General features: G+C 37.6%; 2 protein-coding genes across 3 annotated transcripts; one reads left to right on the top strand and one right to left on the bottom strand.

Annotated features, from left to right (window-relative positions):
* Window positions 1–941: 941 nt before the first annotated feature.
* On the bottom strand, window positions 942–5,345 carry blcap (bladder cancer associated protein). 2 transcript variants are annotated; one of them, XM_062996746.1, is made up of 2 exons: window positions 5,203–5,345; window positions 942–1,808 (listed from the first exon to the last, which is right to left on the bottom strand). In XM_062996746.1, exon 2 carries the CDS (start codon window positions 1,677–1,679, stop codon window positions 1,416–1,418), a length of 264 nt encoding a protein of 87 aa, XP_062852816.1. In that variant the 5' UTR covers window positions 1,680–1,808; window positions 5,203–5,345; the 3' UTR covers window positions 942–1,415. The 2 variants fall into 2 exon arrangements, with proteins under 2 accessions (XP_062852816.1, XP_062852817.1); XM_062996747.1 differs by lacking the exon at window positions 5,203–5,345 and adding an exon at window positions 2,114–2,347.
* Window positions 5,346–12,349: 7,004 nt separating this feature from the next.
* On the top strand, window positions 12,350–13,094 carry tmem74b (transmembrane protein 74B). The gene has a single exon (XM_062996745.1). The coding sequence runs from the start codon at window positions 12,350–12,352 to the stop codon at window positions 13,028–13,030; it is 681 nt and encodes a 226-aa protein (XP_062852815.1). The 3' UTR covers window positions 13,031–13,094.
* The last annotated feature ends 8,262 nt before the right edge of the window (window positions 13,095–21,356 follow it).

Raw genomic sequence — 21,356 nt, 5'->3', positions numbered from 1 at the left:
AAATACTTATTTTCCACCATAATTTACAAATAAATTCTTTAAAAATCCTACAATGTGATTTCCTGGATTTTTTTTTCTCATTTTGTCTCTCATAGTTGAAGTGTACCTATGATGAAAATTATAGACCTCTCTCATCTTTCTAAGTAGGAGAACCAGCACAATCAGTGGCTGACTAAATACTTTTTGGCCCCACTGTAATAATTCAATAATTATTTCAGCAATACAATGTTAGGTCTTATTCTGCAAGTGCTATAACAGCATGGCTTCATAAACACTGAGTCTGTGTACTTGAATGGCCGGCCTGCAGTCCAAATCTGTCTCCTATTGAAAATGCATGGCACATCATTAAGAGGAGAATCAGACAACATTGACCACAGACTGTTAAGCAACTAAAGCCTTAAATAATCAAGAATACTTGCAACCATTATCCAAAACATAAAAAACATGTAGGCCTAATTAACAGGAAAAATGATGCAACTCAGTTGTAAACTTCCCAGCATTTTGACTGTGTTGCAATTAAATTCTAAATGTGTTATATTTACAAAATAAAATTACGTCAGTAAAAACATTGCAAACATTTTCTTTGTAATTTGTCAGTAAAATATGTTTAAGAAAATGTACAAATGTCCCAACTTGCCCGAAATTCAGGTTTGTAATTGAGGCTAAAAACACTTCCCTATTTAATATGACTTAATCTAATTTCTATTTATGTTTAGAAACACACCCAATTTTACAACTTTTAAAAATCAGAGTTTATTAGAACATTTCATTTTTAAACCACAGCCCTAATGCATATTAGTTTTAAGATCTTTAAGGAAACACAGCCAATTCCTATTTATAGCTAAACTCATGTTTCTATTTATAGAGTACTACCAATTTTAGCATTATTATCAAGCCTTATAAAAACGAAATGTGCAGATATTACAAATCATATCCCTGTGCAATTGACTCATTATGAACTTTATTGAATTAAAAGCTGAAACAACATTTAAACAAACTGAGCTTGACTGAGCTGCATATACAGCTCAATTTTAATACTCTTGACCTCTAGCAAGCTCTTTTAGAACATTCAGCCCATGACAGACAGAAACAAAGTAATATTGTACAAACTCAAACACACTAACTTCAACCATCTGAATCCTTTAGCATCATCCACAAATTAAAAGAAGGCTGTGCAGAAGGATTGCAACAGAGAAAACCCCAAAAGCCCCTTATGTGTCCAATAACCAAAACCCTTTGCCTTGCAGAATTAAGAATACATCACCTCCAAGGGGTAAATTTTTTAATAATTTACAGTATGACTGCTGTGAGGTTCTGATCTTGGGTACATTTCTCAGCATTTTTGTTCTAGGTTTCAAATATTCGCAGTCTGAGATTGTCCAGGATCTAAGAAGGATTTCTGGAGAATCTGCAGTCTAGGTGCCCACAATGTGCGGATCGTGTGCTGAGTCTGGCAGTGTAGAGTCATGGCAGTGGTAGAGAAAACAGTTTCCCCAGCAGCTGTAGCAGATAAGGAACAACGCTGCAAGGAACACTAAGGCACAAATGGTGCACGGCTTTCTTTCCAGCAGGAAGCTGAGCAGGTAGAAGGCCATAAACATTGAATGGTTAAACCACAGAGCTGGGTTTAGCGGCTTGGGAATCAGCAAGACAGGAAGTAACCACTGGAGGCAGTACATTGTCTCTTGTAGATGCTGCAGGTGGTGAAAATTCAATTCAAACACCCTTGCTTATGGGCAGATGTTTCTTTTGCCAAATGTGCAAAAACCATCCGAGCTCAGCTGTATTGTCCAGGTATCATGTTAGACCTTGAAGAGAAGAACACAAATTACATTAGCCCTGTTCTTGCATAATCAGCTATAAAATATCTAGAAATTAGACTATACTTGAATGACCATATATATTATTTATTACTTTAAATCATGAACTATTAATGATTTGAAATGTAATATTTTCTTGTGTCACACAGTAATATGTAGTGGAGTTTAAACTACAATGCTCAAAAATATATGGAACACTTAATCATAACACTATAGCACCAAGTTGATAAAATTTCTGGAACATCAATCAGTCCAATTAGGATTGATGTTAAGCGTTTGTGATTAATTTTTACCTGCTTTGCTGCAAAGGAAAGTCACAAAAGATGCACTGAAGAGGCAACAGCAAGATACAAAAAAGGAAACTGTTTTGCAGGTGGTGACCACATACAATCACTCTCTGCTTATCCATCCTGACTAATTCTTCTCTAATTTGGCAATTTTTCTAGTATCCTTGTCACTACTGTTAGCATTATGCGGCAGTTGCAGCCCATTCAGGTTGCACAGTTAGTCCAGCTCCTCCAGGATAACACATCCATACATGCCATCACAAGAAGATGTACTGAAACACAGATTACACAAGCCATTACACAAAGAGAGCTGAACAGGGCTGTAAAAAGCACCAACTTTGTGTAAGGAGGAACAGAAAGAGCTCTGACAGAGCCCTAAAAATGAGACTCCATGAGGACGTGAGGGCCCAAGGTGACGTGATAGCCAGATGTACCTTGACTGCTGTTAGGTACCGAAATAAAACCTCAGAGCAACTGACAGGTCAAAACATTTCCTGGACCTGAATCCAATTGAGAACCTCTGGGAAGTTCCGCCATCTCATTAGGAGCATGCCAAGATGTTGTCAGGAGTGCATGCAGGCATGTGGAGGTCCTGAAAACTACTGAGTCATATTCTGAATTGCTGTTATAAAATTCAAGCAAACTGGATCAGCCTGTGATTTAATTTTTTTACTTTAGATTTTTGGTGTGATGCTGAGTTCAGGCCTCATTTGGGTGATAATTCTGTTTTCCACTGACCATTGTTAGGTCAAACTTCTTTTGATACAAGTGGTATTAGATAAAGCTGATGCCTGCTGGGTATGAAAACCTACAATGAGTAGGCATTTTGTGAAAAACAGGAAATACTACTAATAAAAAAAGTTACAAAAGACAAAAAAAGAAAACTGAAAAAGCACACTTCTGCATTTTCTTTACAGTAGAGGTAGTTTTTTATCCTTACATCATAAGAATACGCCTTTGATAAAAAAATAAAAAAAAAATGAACTAAGCTTGATTGTTTTCCATGCAAGACATACATATTACATATTCCAAATAAAAGTGGGAAATGAACACTTTTTTTGTAATACAAAATACACTGATCAGCCATAACATTAAAACCACCTCCTTGTTTCTACACTCACTGTCCATTTTATCAGCTCCACTTACCATATAGAAGCACTTTGTAGTTCTACAATTACTGACTGTAGTCCATCCATTTCTCTACATACTTTTTTAGCTTGCTTTCACTCTGTTCTTCAATGGTCAGGACCCCCACAAGGCCACCACAGAGTAAGTGTGTTAGTGTGTGTTGTGCTGGTATGAGTGGATCAGACACAGCAGCGCTGCCGGAGTTTTTAAACACCGTGTCCACTCACTGTCCACTCTATTAGACACTCATCATCTATTGCTGGCGTTTTGGTTAGTCATTTTCTAGACTCTCATCAGTGGTCACAGGACGCTGCCCATGGGGCGCTGTTGGCTGGATATATTTTTGGTTGGTGGACTATTCTCAGTCCAGCAGGGACAGTGAGGTGTTTAAAAACTCAATCAGTGCTGCTGTGTCTGATCCACTCATACCAGCACAACACACACTAACACACCACCACCATGTCAGTGTCACTTCAGTGCTGAGAATGATCCACCACCCAAATAATACCTACTCTGTAGTGGTCCTGGGAGAGTCCTGACCATTGAAGAAGAGCATGAAATGGGGCTAACTAAGCATGCAGAGAAACAGATGATTAACAGTAATTGTAGAACTACAAAGTGCTTCTATAAGGTAAGTGAAGCTGATAAAATGGACAGTGTGTGTAGAAACAAGGAGGTGGTATTGATGTCATGGCTGATCAGTGTAAACTCTTTGTTTTAGCTAAAGGATGATAAGTAATACTATACAACAGTACAACAGTAAAGTCTTGTTCTTAAAAATGACTGGTAGAAAAAATACTGTATATAACATCAACATTTTCAGAAATTAATTCAGGTAAATTTAACAGTAGTAAAATGAAATTAATGTACATTAGCACATATGAAAGATATTCCTGTAAAATTAGGTCGCAATAATGGATACAGTGATAAAATGTTTTATATTTGAAGCAAAGCCCTAGTGTGATAAATTACAAGCCAAGTCTATGAGATGGTTTGCATCCAAAATATCACAGAGTTGACAATTGTGAAAGTAATACTAACTATCTAAAACAGGAAAAAAATGTAAAGCAATGCCTGTATCTTGCCTGTAGCAAATCCTGTAATCATTCATGTTCTAATCGTGTTCTGTTCTTAATGCTGCAATAAACTGTTTGGGGGAGAAAGGGGTCACTTAAGTCCTCCTTCACACAAGAATAAATTCGAAAAAATATTTAAATATTATTTCAATGACATAAAATTAATATAATACGTGTGTTTAATTTTTTTTCCACAATATCTTGACTGATTAAACCTCTGGTACTTTACGTGATGTGCGGAACACCGTGACAATTCTCTCGCCCCCAGGAGACAGTCCTAGTTATTTTAGTCGTGGTGATCAGACCTGCAGTGTGAATACTACACAGTGTATTTTAAGAAAGTGTGCTATGTCGTGCTATATTTAGCGTCTGGCCTGGCAATTAGGAGGCTAACGTGCTAGTTATTTAGCTACTATATGGTTGAGGTTCCTCTTCATGTCATTTAGCAAAACAGTTTATCTATTAAAAGCAACGTGTTAGAGGTCAGTCTGTTAACTCCTATCAGGCTTATTAAATACAAGTTAATAGTAATATAATAATAGTAATATGTAAGTAAAGGAGATACACAGTGAATTTTTATCAGTGTAAAAAAGTTAATCAGGCCAATGTTGGCTAGCTGAAACTAAACTAAAATACATCAATCAATTTAAGAAAGAACTATATGAAAGGTCTGTGTGTTTTGGCTGTGCTGATCAGTTTAATAAGAGTGAAAGTCTTAATATGTCCAACTGTTAGCTAGCAGCATTAGTTACCTAATAACGTAGAGCGAAAGAAACTACAGCACTAGCACGGGTTAGCTATTTACACAGCATGTAAACTGCGTTTCAACAACAACATAAAATGTACAAAACTGAATCGCTGTTAGAGTGAAATGAAACATAAACAGCAGACCTGTCATTCTTCACACTGCAGCTAACACATCACACACCGACTGCTGAAAAATGTACGCTTAGCCAACAGTCAAGGACCAGAAAAGTTCGGTGTCCTGCAAAGTGCCTGATTACAATTCAAGGCTTTCCGTCATGTTTTACATTACTGTAAGGGTTGCTGTACAACAGTTTTGATTTTGTGTCTAAACCTAAATATGTTAAAGTCATACATGTAAAGTTACACTACATGAACACACACACACACACACACACACACACACACACACACACACACACACACACACACACACACACACACATATATATATATATACTGATCATTCATAACAGTAAAACCACCTCCTTGTTTCTACACTCACTGTCCTGTAGTCCATCTGTTTCTCTGCATGCTTTGTTAGCCCCATTTCATGCTGTTCCTCAATGGTCAGGACCCCCACAGAGCAGACATTATTTGGGTGGTGGGTCATTCTCAGCACTGCAGTGACACTGACATGGTGGTGGTGTGTTAGTGTGTGTTGTGCTGGTATGAGTGGATAAGACACAGCAGCACTGATGGAGTTTTTAAACACCTCACTGTCACTGCTGGACTGAGAATAGTCCACCAACCAAAAATATATCCAGCCAACAGCGCCCCATGGGTAGCGTCCTGTGATCACTGCTAAAGGTCTAGAAGATGACCAACTCAAACAGCAGCAATAGATGAGCAATTGTCTCTGACTTTTACGTCTACAAGGTGGACCAACTAGGTATGAGTGTCTAATAGAGTGGACAGTGAGTGGACACGGTATTAAAAAAAACTCCAGCAGCGCTGCTGTGTCTGATCCACTCATACCAGCACAACACACACTAACACACCACCACCATGTCAGTGTCACTGCAGTGCTGAGAATGATCCACCACCTAAATGATACCTGCTCTGTGGTGGTCATGTGGGGGTCCTGACCATTGAAGAACAGGGTGAAAACAGGCTAAAAAGATATGTAAGGAAACAGATGGACTACAGTCAGTAATTGTAGTGGAGCTTATAAAATGGACAGTGAGTGTAGAAACAAGGAGGTGGTTTTAATGTTATGGCTGATCATTATATATACAGTGTATCACAAAAGTGAGTACACCCCTCACATTTCTGCAGATATTTAAGTATATCTTTTCATGGGACAACACTGACAAAATGACACTTTGACACAATGAAAAGTAGTCTGTGTGCAGCTTATATAACAGTGTAAATTTATTCTTCCCTCAAAATAACTCAATATACAGCCATTAATGTCTAAACCACCGGCAACAAAAGTGAGTACACCCCTAAGAGACTACACCCCTAAATGTCCAAATTGAGCACTGCTTGTCATTTTCCCTCCAAAATGTCATGTGATTTGTTAGTGTTACTAGGTCTCAGGTGTGCATAGGGAGCAGTTGTGTTCAATTTAGTAGTACAGCTCTCACACTCTCTCGTACTGGTCACTGAAAGTTCCAACATGGCACCTCATGGCAAAGAACTCTCTGAGGATCTTAAAAGACGAATTGTTGCGCTACATGAAGATGGCCAAGGCTACAAGAAGATTGCCAACACCCTGAAACTGAGCTGCAGCACAGTGGCCAAGATCATCCAGCGTTTTAAAAGAGCAGGGTCCACTCAGAACAGACCTCGCATTGGTCGTCCAAAGAAGCTGAGTGCACGTGCTCAGCGTCACATCCAACTGCTGTCTTTGAAAGATAGGCGCAGGAGTGCTGTCAGCATTGCTGCAGAGATTGAAAAGGTGGGGGGTCAGCCTGTCAGTGCTCAGACCATACGCCGCACACTACATCAAATTGGTCTGCATGGCTGTCACCCCAGAATGAAGCCTCTTCTGAAGTCTCTACACAAGAAAGCCCGCAAACAGTTTGCTGAAGACATGTCAACAAAGGACATGGATTACTGGAACCATGTCCTATGGTCTGATGAGACCAAGATTAATTTGTTTGGTTCAGATGGTCTCAAGCATGTGTGGCGGCAATCAAGTGAGAAGTACAAAGATAAGTGTGTCATGCCTACAGTCAAGCATGGTGGTGGGAATGCCATGGTCTGGGGCTGCATGAGTGCAGCAGGTGTTGGGGAGTTACATTTCATTGAGGGACACATGAACTCCAATATGTACTGTGAAATACTGAAGCAGAGCATGATCCCCTCCCTCCGGAAACTGGGTCGCAGGGCAGTGTTCCAGCATGATAATGACCCCAAACACACCTCTAAGACGACCACTGCTTTATTGAAGAAGCTGAGGGTAAAGGTGATGGACTGGCCAAGCATGTCTCCAGACCTAAACCCAATAGAACATCTTTGGGGCATCCTCAAGCGGAAGGTGGAGGAGCGCAAAGTCTCGAATATCCGCCAGCTCCGTGATGTCGTCATGGAGGAGTGGAAAAGCATTCCAGTGGCAACCTGTGAAGCTCTGGTAAACTCCATGCCCAGGAGAGTTAAGGCAGTTCTGGGAAATAATGGTGGCCACACAAAATATTGACACTTCAGGAACTTTCACTAAGGGGTGTACTCACTTTTGTTGCCGGTGGTTTAGACATTAATGGCTGTATATTGAGTTATTTTGAGGGAAGAATAAATTTACACTGTTATATAAGCTGCACACAGACTACTTTTCATTGTGTCAAAGTGTCATTTTGTCAGTGTTGTCCCATGAAAAGATATACTTAAATATCTGCAGAAATGTGAGGGGTGTACTCACTTTTGTGATACACTGTATATAATTTTTTTTTTTTATGTATATATTTAAAAATAGGGCATTACATCTTTGGGTGGGTGTTTGAATCGACAAAAATGTTGATTTTCCTAAATAGGGTATGTAAACAAAAGAATTTACATACATTTACATTAGAATCAGGCAAAATAAATACAATTACACAGGGTGACCATACGTCCTCTTTATTCCACTTTGGAAAAGTCTGCCCTAGGGGGCACATTGTAAGGGAGACTGTAAGGCACTGCATCTACATTTACATTTTCTGCATTTAGCAGACAGAGCGACTTACAAAAGTGCTTCCATAGTGAACATTACCTTAAGTAGACAACAGCCCAACAATACAAATCTGCTGAAAAAAGTTTTTTTAAATAAATAAATAAAAGCATTAGTAAGTATGTAAGCTTAAGGGCTTAGTAAAGAACTGGGTTTTTAATTGTCAGACAGCAAGAAACTCAGATGTTCGGACAGACAATGGAAGCTCGTTCCACCACTTGGGTGCAAGTACAGAGAAGAGCCTTGATGCTTGTCTTCCTTGAGTTCTTGGCAGGGGATTAAGTCTAGCGAGAATAGTGGCTCGAAGGTTGCGTGGTACAGAGCGGGGTTTTATTAGACGTTGAAGGTAACTTGGGGCTGGTTCATTTTTGGCTTTGTAGGCGAGCATCAGTGTTTTAAACTGAATACGTGCAGCCACAGGAAGCATCTAACTTTTTTCAGTGTTTTCTCTATACATTGCAAGTGCACTCCATCATGTTTTCCCACTAAGGGTAACTAAGAAGGCACGTTATGAGTTTTTTGTAGAAGTATCCTATACAGCACTGCATTCCACTTTCTCTACTGGAAAGGGCACCCTTCCAGTTGACCTGCACCTGTAAAGGGTTAATCAGGGTTACTACACACCCAATGAATTGTACATAAAACAGTGGTTTCTTGCATAGGTTGGAAAGAAAACCCAAACTGAAATTGGTCTAAATGGTAGAACCACCATAATAGGAGAGATGCTGTGAATAGGGAGCTACTGAAATAAAGTTACTATTGTAAGAGGTAAACATGCTTTATACTGATATGGACTTAAAGGCTGCTACACAGGAAAAACACCAATAATCCAAAATTGGCATGAATTGGTTACATAGCCCACTACAGTGAGATCTACTGTAGGTTTGAATCTCATGGTGCTATGGGCTGGTCGGGCATCTACACAGACATGATTGTTCTGAGTGATGGATGGCCGAACACCCTAGCCATTGAGAGGTGCCCTTTTCAATGCGCTCTTAGTGTCGGTCCCAAGCATACAGGTTTATTAATTATTGTTATTATTATTATTTTATTGTGTGCAGTTTTTTTTTTTTTTTTACAAATATAGGGTTGCTCAGAACAGGTAACCGACTGGTTTCTTTACAAAATCACGTTAATTTGTGTTAATTTTTTAAATAGTTAAATACACAAATACAGTAGACCCTAGAGTTATGAACGGTTTACCATATGAACATTTCGGGTTACGAACGATTTTTTTCAACTTAACGTACAAACAAATTTTGGATTACAAACAGAAATTCGCGAAACACGTGACGTCATGAACAAGTTGACTCCAACTGTCTCTCTCTCTCTATATATATATACAGTGAGCAACATTCAGACAGCGGGCGGTGTAAAATTCAATATTAAAATGTCCCCAAAGAAAGAGCAGTGGAAGCACAGTAAAAAAAATTGCTATTTGTTGCATACTCCTGCCAGTAGCTGTCACTGTGTATCAGACAGAGGGGACAGTGAGTGAGAGAGAAGAAGGAATTCAGCTCAGTAAAGTATTCTTTCTTTCGTGCAATTACACCTACAAAATACAACACTATTGAAATAAAGAAGGAAATAATAGAGAAATATGAGAGTTATTATTGTTTCTGTTAGATACATTTGATATAAAAAGGACATTTATTATGATGTATAATACAGCACACGTACTGTACTGAAATGTGATGTATGTGTTTTATGTACAGTACTACTGTGTATTGTTGTTTATTATTGTTCATTACAGGAATGTCTATTCTATAATTTAAAATTTAAGGAAAAACATACTTGTTTATAACAAAAAAGACCATTTAAGACATTAGAAAGGTTAGATAAGGGGGGGTTTGGGAGGTCTGGCACGGATTAATTCTATTTACATGATTTCTTATGGGAAAAATAGGTTTAACTAACGAACATTTTGACTTAAGAACAGCCCTTCAGAACCAATTAAATTCGTAAGTCAAGGGTCCACTGTACACACATTCTAATGTTGTATTCTTAAATATAATTGGATATATCACTGATTGACTATGTTTTGGTTATGTGTACTTACTGGGTAAGAAAAATCTAAAGTAGCGAAAACCAAGGGAGGCACATCAAATAAATAGTGTATTAATTCGTAAAGCATTTCTGTGTCAGGTTGAGACTAAACAACAGTGATGTATGTTTCTTTAATAAACAGACTATTTAAAACAAATTGCAGTGCTATGATGTAAAGCATCGATAACATCAGACTACGGTCCCCCCTTTATTAAAGCGCACTTGGTTGATGCTTGGCCGAAGGGCGTAACGCGTCCTTAAGCAGCCGCTGACAGGCTGGTAGAATTAAAACCCGTAGTACAATGGCTGGTGGCATGTGTGAATCTAAATAAACACACCAAATCTCGTTAAATTATTGATAAGCAAATGTTGTTGGTTGGCGTATGGTTAGATCTTTTACTGAGTCTTCCTTGAAACACGCAATATCCTTGAACAATGCTTTATGAATGGCGATCATCATCAATGCCTGAAGGTGGGTTTATATACACTATTAACAGTAAGCTTTAAAATCTTATCTGTGTAAACATTTTTACTGTTTTTTTCGTGAATTAAACGAATATTGTAATAGTGCGTTTTGTCATTATAGAGGAAATATGCATAATGCGCTGTAGGGCAGGTGAAATTGGAGCTCAAAACAAGGTCATGTCTTTTTCGGTGATACTGATCTACAGATATTTCTCTCTAGACTTCTTCAGTTAACAGAGTCTACTTCTTAAAAAATCCGACACAAATCTACACATTGTTTTCTCTAATTTATCTCATCATCTCAGGTTAATCAAGTTTAAGCTACATTAACTGTGATTTTTGCTTCAATCAGAAATAAAACCGAGTTCATTTTTAAAAGGTGACAAAAGTGTACAGGTAGAAAATATTACATATTACATATAAAGTATGTAAGACCCTGGCTATTAAGCTAAAATGTGTATGTTACTTTAGAGATTAAAATATAGTGAACCTGCAATTGAAATACAGTGTATTCAGAAAGTATTCAGACCATCTAACTTTTTGCACATTTTATTGTGATTTACTTAATCACCCAGTGAAGCGACTGAGCTTATAAGGTAGTGAGTTGACAATAAGTTTAAAATCAAAAGCTGAACTCTTGTATACACAAAATTCTTCAGAGCCTTTGATGTAGCACTCCAAACTGTGGTCAGGTGCAACCTGTTTGCTTTTTTATACTTTTATACTAAATTATACTTAAGAGGAACTTTTAGACTTTTTTAAGTCTACCTGTTGCAATTTGAATTATTTTGCATTGCATTGCCTGGAAGTGGATGTGTGGATTTCTGCAATCAAATTGTTGCAAGACATACAGTAGATCAGGGTAAGGAAATAATATTTAAGGCGTTTAGTGATCCCAAGACAAGGTTTGACACAACACAATTGTTGGGAAACTGTTTTGTCTTAATAATTTTGTAGACAAAATGAATGTTTAATATCAGCCTAAATAGATAGCACTTATGAATCAAGATCAGGTTTCCTAAACAACATTTAATAACTGCCTATAAGATTTGTGTACATATTCAAGGCTAGGGGACTTATTTGTTATCAAGCACAAATTTTATGAAGGCAGTGAGGTGAGAAATTATATTTTAGGAATGAATAGATTATATATGTTGTGGAATTTAATATACTACTGTAAAGATGGGTATAAATACATAGTTTTGCATATAACCAAGTCAATAACTCAATAAGTGCTATTGAGTGTTTGTAATCTATTTAATCAGTAAGTTTACTCAAGAAATTAAAAATGGGTCTTTTATATGTGTCTGGTAAGGTCATGTTCATGGTCAAAAACAACAACTACAACCATATGCTAAACATCTTCGTCTTCGTCTGTACAAATGCATGTATCTTGCTTTATGTAAACATAGTTTAAAAAAGGTACCAGAAGGAGTAATTAATATCAGTACTAAAATGTTGTGTTGCTTGCTACTCCAAAAACATCGTAAAGCTATTTTCCCATGCAATCCAATGCTGCAAACTTGCCATTTCTGTTCTTTTTAATGTAATGTAAATAACTTCACTTCTTTTTTTTAGCCACAACATGTGCATCTTGTCTTTCTTCATCATGAGCACCAAATCTGAGTGTGGATGGAATTTGTAAATGGTGTGGAGCTCCATGAGCTCAGGCCTGCAGAACAGGGCATTGAAAACACAACATTCCGGGATGAGGAAGAGGAAGCCCGGGTCCGTGTCATTAGTTCTGGGATAGTGAATCAACGTTTTAAAGTACACAACGGAGAGCAAACCTGTCCTCAGTTTTCTCAAGGGGACGCTTCTTCTTCTCACTCAGAAGAAGGACTAGAACCAGAGTGTGAAGAGCATTCTGTGAATTATGGATTCATTGTGGCCTTGGTCTTTTTGGTAAGCGGAATTGCTTTAGTTGTCATTGCCTATGCAATACCAAGAGAAGTTCGAGTCGATCCAGATCTAGTGACAGCACGCCAGATGGAAAAACTTGAGATATACTATTCACGGCTTGGCTCTCATCTTGATAAGTGCATTATCGTGGGACTTGGACTGCTTACTCTTGGTGGCATGCTGTTGTCTATTCTGCTAATGGTTTCTGTATGCAAAGGTGAACTTTATCACCGCAGGAGTTTTGCAGTCCTAAGGAGACCTATGAAATCGTATGGCTCCATAAGCATGAGGATGGGGCAGCTAGCTACCACAGACAGAAGAGAAACTCTTGTGGAATGTGAAATGAGTATGGACAGTGAACAAAACACCTGCAACAAACTTAGTAGCACAAGTGACAACATTTGTAACTGAATTCCAAATGGTTCCTTATTTAAGTAAAGTATGCAAGAACCTTTATAATATAATGGAAAATAAACATCAGCTTCTGCAACTTGCCTATTGCTGTATATGTTTAACAGGGAGCTGTTTGTTATACAGTGCAGCACGCTGGCTCAGTGAGTGGCACTGTTTTTATAAAATGGGCACACATTATAACAGACAGAATTCAAAAATGGTTAAAAGCCCTGTCAAGAGTGGAGGCCGTTACAAGTACAAGGTGGAGGGCAATTCCATAATAATGCTATCAGCGTCCATCATGACCAGGGTCAGGTCTACATACTTTCAAACTATGTGATTTAATTAGCTTAATTTGCTTTCTGAAATATATTAACATACACAGTGGTGCATTTGGAGCTATATTATTTTACCCTGTCTTTTTGGTATGATCAACATGTAAATACCTGGACTATTACACCTGATATTATATTCCACAGTATAAACACAATAATCTACTTCCAAATATAATATATTTGCCTAGTATAAAACACCAATAAATAAGAAATATTGTACCACAGTACAATTCTCTTACAAATGTACATACTCAGTTTGGCCGTAATTGTACAGTGTTTTAAACAAGTAACCCTTTAATTACAAATACAAGTCCAGCATTAAGATAAAGAATTTAAAAATAAGATAACAGTACAAATACACAAGTTACACCATTTATCACTCCATTATCTAAAACCTCAAAAACCTAAATAAAGTATGCTAGAACCTTTATAACATAATGGAGAATAAACAGCTTCTGCAACTTGCCTATTGCTGTATAACGGTGCTGTTTGCTATACATAGCAGCGCACTGGCTTAGTGGGTGGCACTGTTATTTCAAAGAAAGAAGGTCCTGGGTTTATTTCCCTGGTGGAGCGGTCTGGGTCCTTTCTGTGTGGAGTTGCATGTTGTCCCCTTGTCTGCATTGTTTTTCTGTGGTAGTGCTTTTCCACCAAAAGAGCTCTGGTTCTTGAACCGGTTCTGTTCACAATGAAAGTAAAGAGTGTGATGGTGGAGCATGTAGATTGTGTGAGAGCATTTGTGCTGTTGTTACAGATGTTCGTTTTTATGCAAAAAGCATCGCTCAACTATTAGTGATAAGAAGACGTAGACGTGTTTGTCGCAGTTGTTGTTTTCTTTAGTTAATTGACGTGAGAAGCGTTTTGCGCTTTGCTGTCACCGCGACCCTTGGCGCAAATAGCTGATTTGCTCAGCGCTCGGGTTGAGCGATAAAACATCACTGATGTTCCACGACATGAACAAACATTTGTGTCAAATAACCATCAAATCCACTCTAAAAGCTCCACTTATATCTGTGTTTAGCCGTATTAACGTCACGTGTGGTGGTTTTGCAGATCGGGGTTCTAAATTCACTTCTCGGGAAAGCTGAAAAAGCTTCACCTAAAAAAAGTGTAACGTGGCTTAATGTACTAAAAGTACGACACAGAAACACTCAATTTCTCTCTGTTATTACTGGTTATACCGTAAGTGCTCTGTACTGCCCCAATTCATCTGTCATTGTTTTAGTACAACGTTAAGCGTTTTTCGTATTGTCCGGGTCACTTTTACCACGTCATATCACACAGTTCATCGCTTTGAAAATATCAGCGAATATCAGCAGCAAATTGGCTCAAAATTTAATCAGGTGAACTTTAAAAGATGTGCAGCGCAAACGTGACACGCCCACAGATGACGTCACGGTTTGCGCTAAAAAACCAAGTATTCTGTGGTGCCAGATTAGAATGCTAGTATTTTGTCTGAAACCTCTTTTTTTTTTTGGTGGAAACACGCAGAACAAGTTCAAAATCAAGTTTGCGAACCGGAATGGAGTCAGATCCGCGTTGGTGGAAAAGGGGTATGGGTGATCCAGTTTCCTCCCACAAGTGCAAAGACATGCAGCCAGGTTAATTGGGGGTACTAAAATTGCCCTAATTGTGTATGTGTAAATGTGTGTGTGTGTTTGCCCTGTCTGGGGTGTTCCTACCTTCCCCCAGTAAATCTGACACACCACTACCCTAAATAGGATAAAGCGATGGTAAAACAGACAGTGAATGAATGTTTGTTATACAGTCATGATGTTTAGCCATTTGGAAAGAAAGAAAAGTATTTGTGAATTCACTGTATATTGAAAAGCACAATGATCAACTTTGATATGAACCTTGATGTTGTACATGATGTTAAATACATGAAATGTATGTGAAAACTATTCCTGACTGAAGGGGTGTTCAGACTTAGAGAGCCACGTCTTTAACACAATTTTCAGTTTCCTTTAAAACTACAGCGCAGTGGCCCTCCAGGACTTGAGTCACCCCTTGCTTACAACATGCCTTAAAATGCCTATGTACTGGACATAAACTGTATGGCCAAAAGTATGCAAATACCCCTCCTAACTATTAATCTGTTGAGCTATTGAACCATTAGCTTACATAAAAAAATACATGGTTTTTACTTTGTGCCAATGGCTTGCACAAAGAACCAACTCGCAACCACACTAAACACTCTTAGGATGAACTGACCTTACAAGTGCTTTCTTGATAAAATGGGCACACATTCTCACAGACAAAATCCAAAAATTGTCAAATGCCCTCTCAAAAGAGTGGAAGCTGTTACAGCTACAAGGTGGAGTGCAATTCAGTAATAATGCCATCAACATGACCATGGTCAGGTCCACATATTTTTGGCCATTTAGGTTATTTTTCATTTTTCATTTGCTTTATGAAATACGTTAACATACACAGTAGTGCACTTGCAGCGATATAATTTTACTTTGTCTTTTTTGTATGGCAATCATGTGAAAACCTGAAATATTATAGCTGTCTTTTTAAATACACGAAATGTATGTGAAAACTATTCCTGACCAAAGGGGCGTCCAGACGTAGAGAGCCACATCTTTAAGACAGTTTTTAGTTTCCTTCAGACACATCCAATTAAGCTATTGGCAAATAGCTGATTAATTTAAATGGGTGTTTTAAATGAGAGAGGGAATGCCAAACTACAGTGCAGTGGCCCTCCAGGTTTAGTGTCACCCCTTGCATAAAACATGCTTTATGAAATATGTTAACATACACGGTAGTGCACTTGGAGCTATATTATTTTATTCTGTCTTTTTGGTATGACCATGTGAATATCTGGAATATTACACTTGATGTTATATTTAAAGCACTTCAACAATTTAAACACAATGGTCTACTTCCAAATATAATATATTTGCCTAATAGACAAAAACTAATAAATAGGAAATATTTAACCATAGTACTTTTTAAAATTCTCTTACAAATAAACATACAGTGTTTGGCCTTAATTGTACAGTGTAACTTAAAGTCCTGCATTTAAATAAAGAAAGTAAAATTAGATAACAATACAGGGTACAATTGAAGAGTTTTTTTTTTATTAGAATTAAGATTTAGATCAGGAAATACAGTCAAGATATGGAATTACGAAGGAGCTTCAAAAAGTTTCTGCACTTTTATATTTTTGTTGGAAACAGTGAGGGCAGGAGTAGTGGTAATTGGTCGTGTCTGAGAGATGAAGAGAGAGCTTATAGTCTGGATTTAGCACCATCTGATTTCCACCTTTTTGGATTGCTCAAAGAAGCTTACAGTGGAAGAAGATTTTCATGATGTGAAAGCAGCAGTGCATCAGTGGCTATGTGCTCAACCAAAAACATTTTTTGGTACGACGCTGGGAAAACTGCATCGCAAAGGAAGGTGACTGTGTAGAAAAGTGTTGTAATTTGTTTTAGAAATTTTTAATAAATAGAGTTTTAAAAAGTGCGGAAACTTTTTGAATGTACAGTACAATAATTTAACAATTATTTATTCAAATTGTATACAAATGGGGGGTGGCCAAAGTCCCACAATGAATTGGCATCCTGTCTGGGGTGTGCTACTGCACTGCGACCTGTGACTCCAGGGAAACCGGATCTGTTGCAGCTCTGATTAGAATGAAGGATGAAAATGAAATGAAAGACACAGTCTATAAAGCACACAAAGCACTCTTTATAAGAGTCAACAAATCAGTCAGACATGTGAAGGTAATCAAAAATTTACTATTTCTTTAAATACAGTATGCATGAAATATAGGAATAGCATAGAAAAAGTTATCAGCAATGGATTCTTAAATACTTCTGTGTTACATAAGACAATGAGATTGTAAACATCTTTAATTAATTGTGTGTTTATGTGAAGAGAGGCACCATAATGAAATTATGAAATTATAAGATTACAATCAGTTTACTGGTTAAAATTTAATAGCCTTTGGTTGTTTTAGCTTAATAATTTATTGTTGCCTTGTGATGGACTGGTGACCTTCATGAGGTGTTTTCTGCTTTTCGCCCAATGAACTGAACCCACAGCAACCCTGTTCAAAATAAAGCAGTGGTAAAACAGACAATGAATGAATAAATTATTTAATGTATTGTTTCGAGAATATCAATAATTAATATTTGGATAGTTTGTTGCTTAATATTTTTGTTCATACAAATCCTTTACGTATGACTTCTGATTAAAACACTTTGAGATTAAAAAGTATCTGTTTTCACTTAATTTGTTCTGTTTAAATTTGAGTGTATACTCACAATGGGCAGCATAGTGGCTTGGCTTAATGGGTAGCCCTGTTCTCCTCGTGTCTGTGTAGGTTTCCTTTGGAAGCTTGGATTTTCTCCCGTAGTCAGGTTAATTGGAGCTACTAAAGTTGCACCTAAATGTGAATGTGTGTGTGTGTGTTTGCCCTGTGATGGACTGGCAACCTGTCCAGTGTGTTTCCTACCTTTTGCCTGGTGAATTGTATCCACCACGACCCTGAATAGGATAAAACAGTGGTAAAACAGACAATTAATGAATTAATGTAATTACAATCTACTGTATTTTGCTTTGGTTTTACCAGTGTTTCCACATCACTGGACAGTTCTGACAACACAAGAAGGAGTTCTAGTATTGTATTAGTAAGTAAGTAAGTACATTTTATTTATAAAGCACTCTTAAAACAACTTACGTTGACCAAAGTGCTGTACATCGAATAAGCATACATAACACAACATTATGTTAAAAAAGTAAGAACCAAATAAAAATACAGAGTAAGAGACAAAATAAAACAGATACAAATAGACTAAACAATTAAAATTAACACAGCTCCTCACTGTTCAAATGCCAGCTTATAAAGGTATGTTTTTAGGAGTGATTTAAAAACAGCGGCCGAAGGTGCTTGTCGAATAGTAGGAGGTAGAGTGTTCCATAGCCTCGGAGCATAAACTGCAAATGCACGATCACCTTTTAGCTTCAAACGAGCCCTAGGAACAGTCAACAAGTTCTGAGTGGCTGATCTTAAAGATCGCTGTGCGGTTGCGCGAGAAAGCATACCACTGAGATAAGCCGGGGCTTGACCATTAAGCGCTTTAAAAACAAATAAAAGCACTTTAAACTGAATCCTGTGCTGAACAGGCAGCCAATGTAGTGAGGCAAGGACTGGTGTAATATGGTTTCTTTTCTTGGTATTAGTCAGTAACCTTGCTGCTGCATTCTGGACTACCTGCAAGCACCACAACAGAGACTGACTAATGCCAATATACAGAGAATTACAGTAGTCAATTCTTGCAGAAATGAATGCATGAATAACTTTTTCCAGGTCAGAATAGCAGAGAAAAGGCTTAATCTTCGCAATATTTCTGAGCTGGAAGAAGCTATTCCTTACCACAGAGTTGATTTGTTTATCAAATCGGAGGTCAGAGTCAAAGATAACACCAAGATTTCTCACAGATGTTTTGACACATGTAGACAAGTGACCAAGGTTATTGGAGACACTATTGATGTGATGAGGACCCCCAAAAACGATAACCTCTGACTTGCTTTCATTCAGCTGAAGAAAATTGTCAGCCATCCACCTCTTTATGTCCTCAAGACAACTGCTAAGAGATGTTAACGAGCCATTGTCATTCGGTCTAATGGGAAGATAAAGCTGTATGTCATCAGCATACAGGTGAAAGCTGACATTGTGCTTCCTAATTATTTGACCCAATGGCAGCATATAGAGAGAAAAAAGGAGGGGCCCTAGTATGGACCCTTGTGGAACACCACAAGAGACATCAGCAGAAGAAGAGAAATAGCTGCTAATATTCACTGAAAAGGTTCTATTCTTAAAATAAGATATGAACCAATTCAGGGTTTATTCAGTATTGTGTTAAATCATAATATATTTATTTCAAGAAGCTTGTTAATAATAGTAGGGTTTAACTACTCTTTCAAAACAGTTAAAATCCTGTGTGAAAGGATATTACTTAAGTCCTACTTGGTTTGTGGTGGGATATGTGGTGTCTATACTCCCATTAAACTCCCATTAAAGGTTTAATGATGTTTGAATGTGGTACTTGAGGAGGTCATGTAAGGCACAACCACTGTTTACTAATTTTTGCAGTATTTTTTATAGTCCTGAAATATATAAACATCGTCTGTAAAAGGTTTATGCACCATAGGATGCACTTAGTTGTGTAAAACTGCCTTATATTTGTTGACTGTTATGCAGCAATACCAAGACAAAAAACCCTTAATTGCCAATCTACTGATTTGACGACATACTGTCATGGCCAACCTCCCTCAAGCAGTAACCATGCACTACAATGGAAAACAGAAGTTAAGATGCAGCAATTATAAGGCTTTATGTTTTACAACAGGAAGTGCAATGCAAAAAATTTCATAAAATAAAATAAACACATTAGAGCAGCCAATCTGCATAGGAATTACATTTACATTTTCAACATTTAGCAGACGTTTTTATCCAAAGCGACTTACACAATGAGCGGAACACGTTGAGCAACTGAGGGTTAAGGGCCTTGCTCAGGGACCCAACAGTGGCAACTTGGTGGTGGCAGGGCTTCAACCGGCAACCTTCTGTTTACTAGTCCAGTACCTTAACCACTGAGCTATTACTGGCCCTATTAATTAAAGGGGAAAGAGGAAGAGAGGAAGAAAAAGCACATGTCTCGTTTCAAGATGCCTCTTCATTTTTACAAACATTTTTTGTTAAAGTGGGAAAGTTTGTTTCTGAGTTTGTGTATACAGAGCATCCGGTCCATTACTTTACTTAGGAGGAACAGTAAGAGTGCATTCAGATGAGGAGCCTGGCTCATTGCGAGCCTGGGTGCAAATTACCTATTTTCTCAGCACTTGGCTTGAGCACTGTGGTGAAACATCATCAAAAGTGTACCATGACAACACATACAACCATGTGTGTAAAATAACCATCAAATCCACTCTAAAACCATCCTCATGTAACTAAGGTTAGCTGTATTTGTTCTCACTGTTTGGTGGCTTTATTTCAAACTTGTGTTATAAATAACAGTGCAGAATGCAGGGGCGAGAAGAGGAGGGGTACACGTGTCGGAAAAGACGTGCTCTCCTTGGATACAATCTGGTATCTCTCAGCTGTGGAAGACAAAAATTGGGTGCACTAAATCAGGAAGAAAATGGGTAGAAAATGCATTAAAAAATGTTAAAACTCAAAATATGTACATGTCATTTTTACGTTTGTTTTTTTAACTCTTAGTTTAAACATTTTCTCTTTTTTTTTGCACCAATACCATACTGGCCAAGAAGAGACTAGAACCTGCAGCCTCTGTAATCAAGTTGCCGGCAACTTCTTTACAACAGCCACAGAAGGTCGTTCTTTTCCCATGTGTTTCTCAGGAACAGCCACATGATGCAAAATGACACACTTGATAAAAATATTTAATTGACTGATATTAGCAATTATTCTAATTATGAATAGTTGCTCAATTTAAATTTATCATTAGATTTTGTGACTTTTAATTTATTTTTAGTAATAAAGAAGTATTTTGAAATGATTTATAACAGGCACATGTGTGGTGCAGCAGCTAAAAGCTCAAGCACCCACGTTTGAGTATTAGTGGTACTACGTGCCTGGAAGAGTGCACAACAGACAAGGTTCTTATAGGCTGGTGTTTACATAAATTCGATATCCAAACTATAAATTTTACTCACTAAATATTAGTTTGTGTTAGAATGAGTCCTAAACACAGTCTGTTTAAAGTACAGTAATATTTGATTCATGTGAAACAGTGGTAAAACAGACAATTAATGAATTAATGTAATTACAATCTACTGTATTTTGCTTTGGTTTTACCAGTGTTTCCACATCACTGGACAGTTCTGACAACACAAGAAGGAGTTCTAGTATTGTATTAGTAAGTAAGTAAGTAAATTTTATTTATAAAGCACTCTTAAAACAACTTACGTTAACCAAAGTGCTGTACATCGAATAAGCATACATAACACAACATTATGTTAAAAAAGTAAGAACC

Source organism: Trichomycterus rosablanca, chromosome 6 (assembly GCF_030014385.1).
Source record: "Trichomycterus rosablanca isolate fTriRos1 chromosome 6, fTriRos1.hap1, whole genome shotgun sequence".
In the NCBI taxonomy this organism is placed as follows: domain Eukaryota; kingdom Metazoa; phylum Chordata; class Actinopteri; order Siluriformes; family Trichomycteridae; genus Trichomycterus; species Trichomycterus rosablanca.
The sequence above is the reverse complement of the archived record's forward strand: the minus strand, read 5'-3'. Positions and strand labels throughout refer to the sequence as shown.

Bases quoted from the DNA above. Each gene is read 5' to 3' on its own strand.
- tmem74b (XM_062996745.1), top strand. From the start codon at position 12,350: ATGGAATTTGTAAATGGTGTGGAGCTCCATGAGCTCAGGCCTGCAGAA.
- blcap (XM_062996746.1), bottom strand. From the start codon at position 1,679: ATGTACTGCCTCCAGTGGTTACTTCCTGTCTTGCTGATTCCCAAGCCG.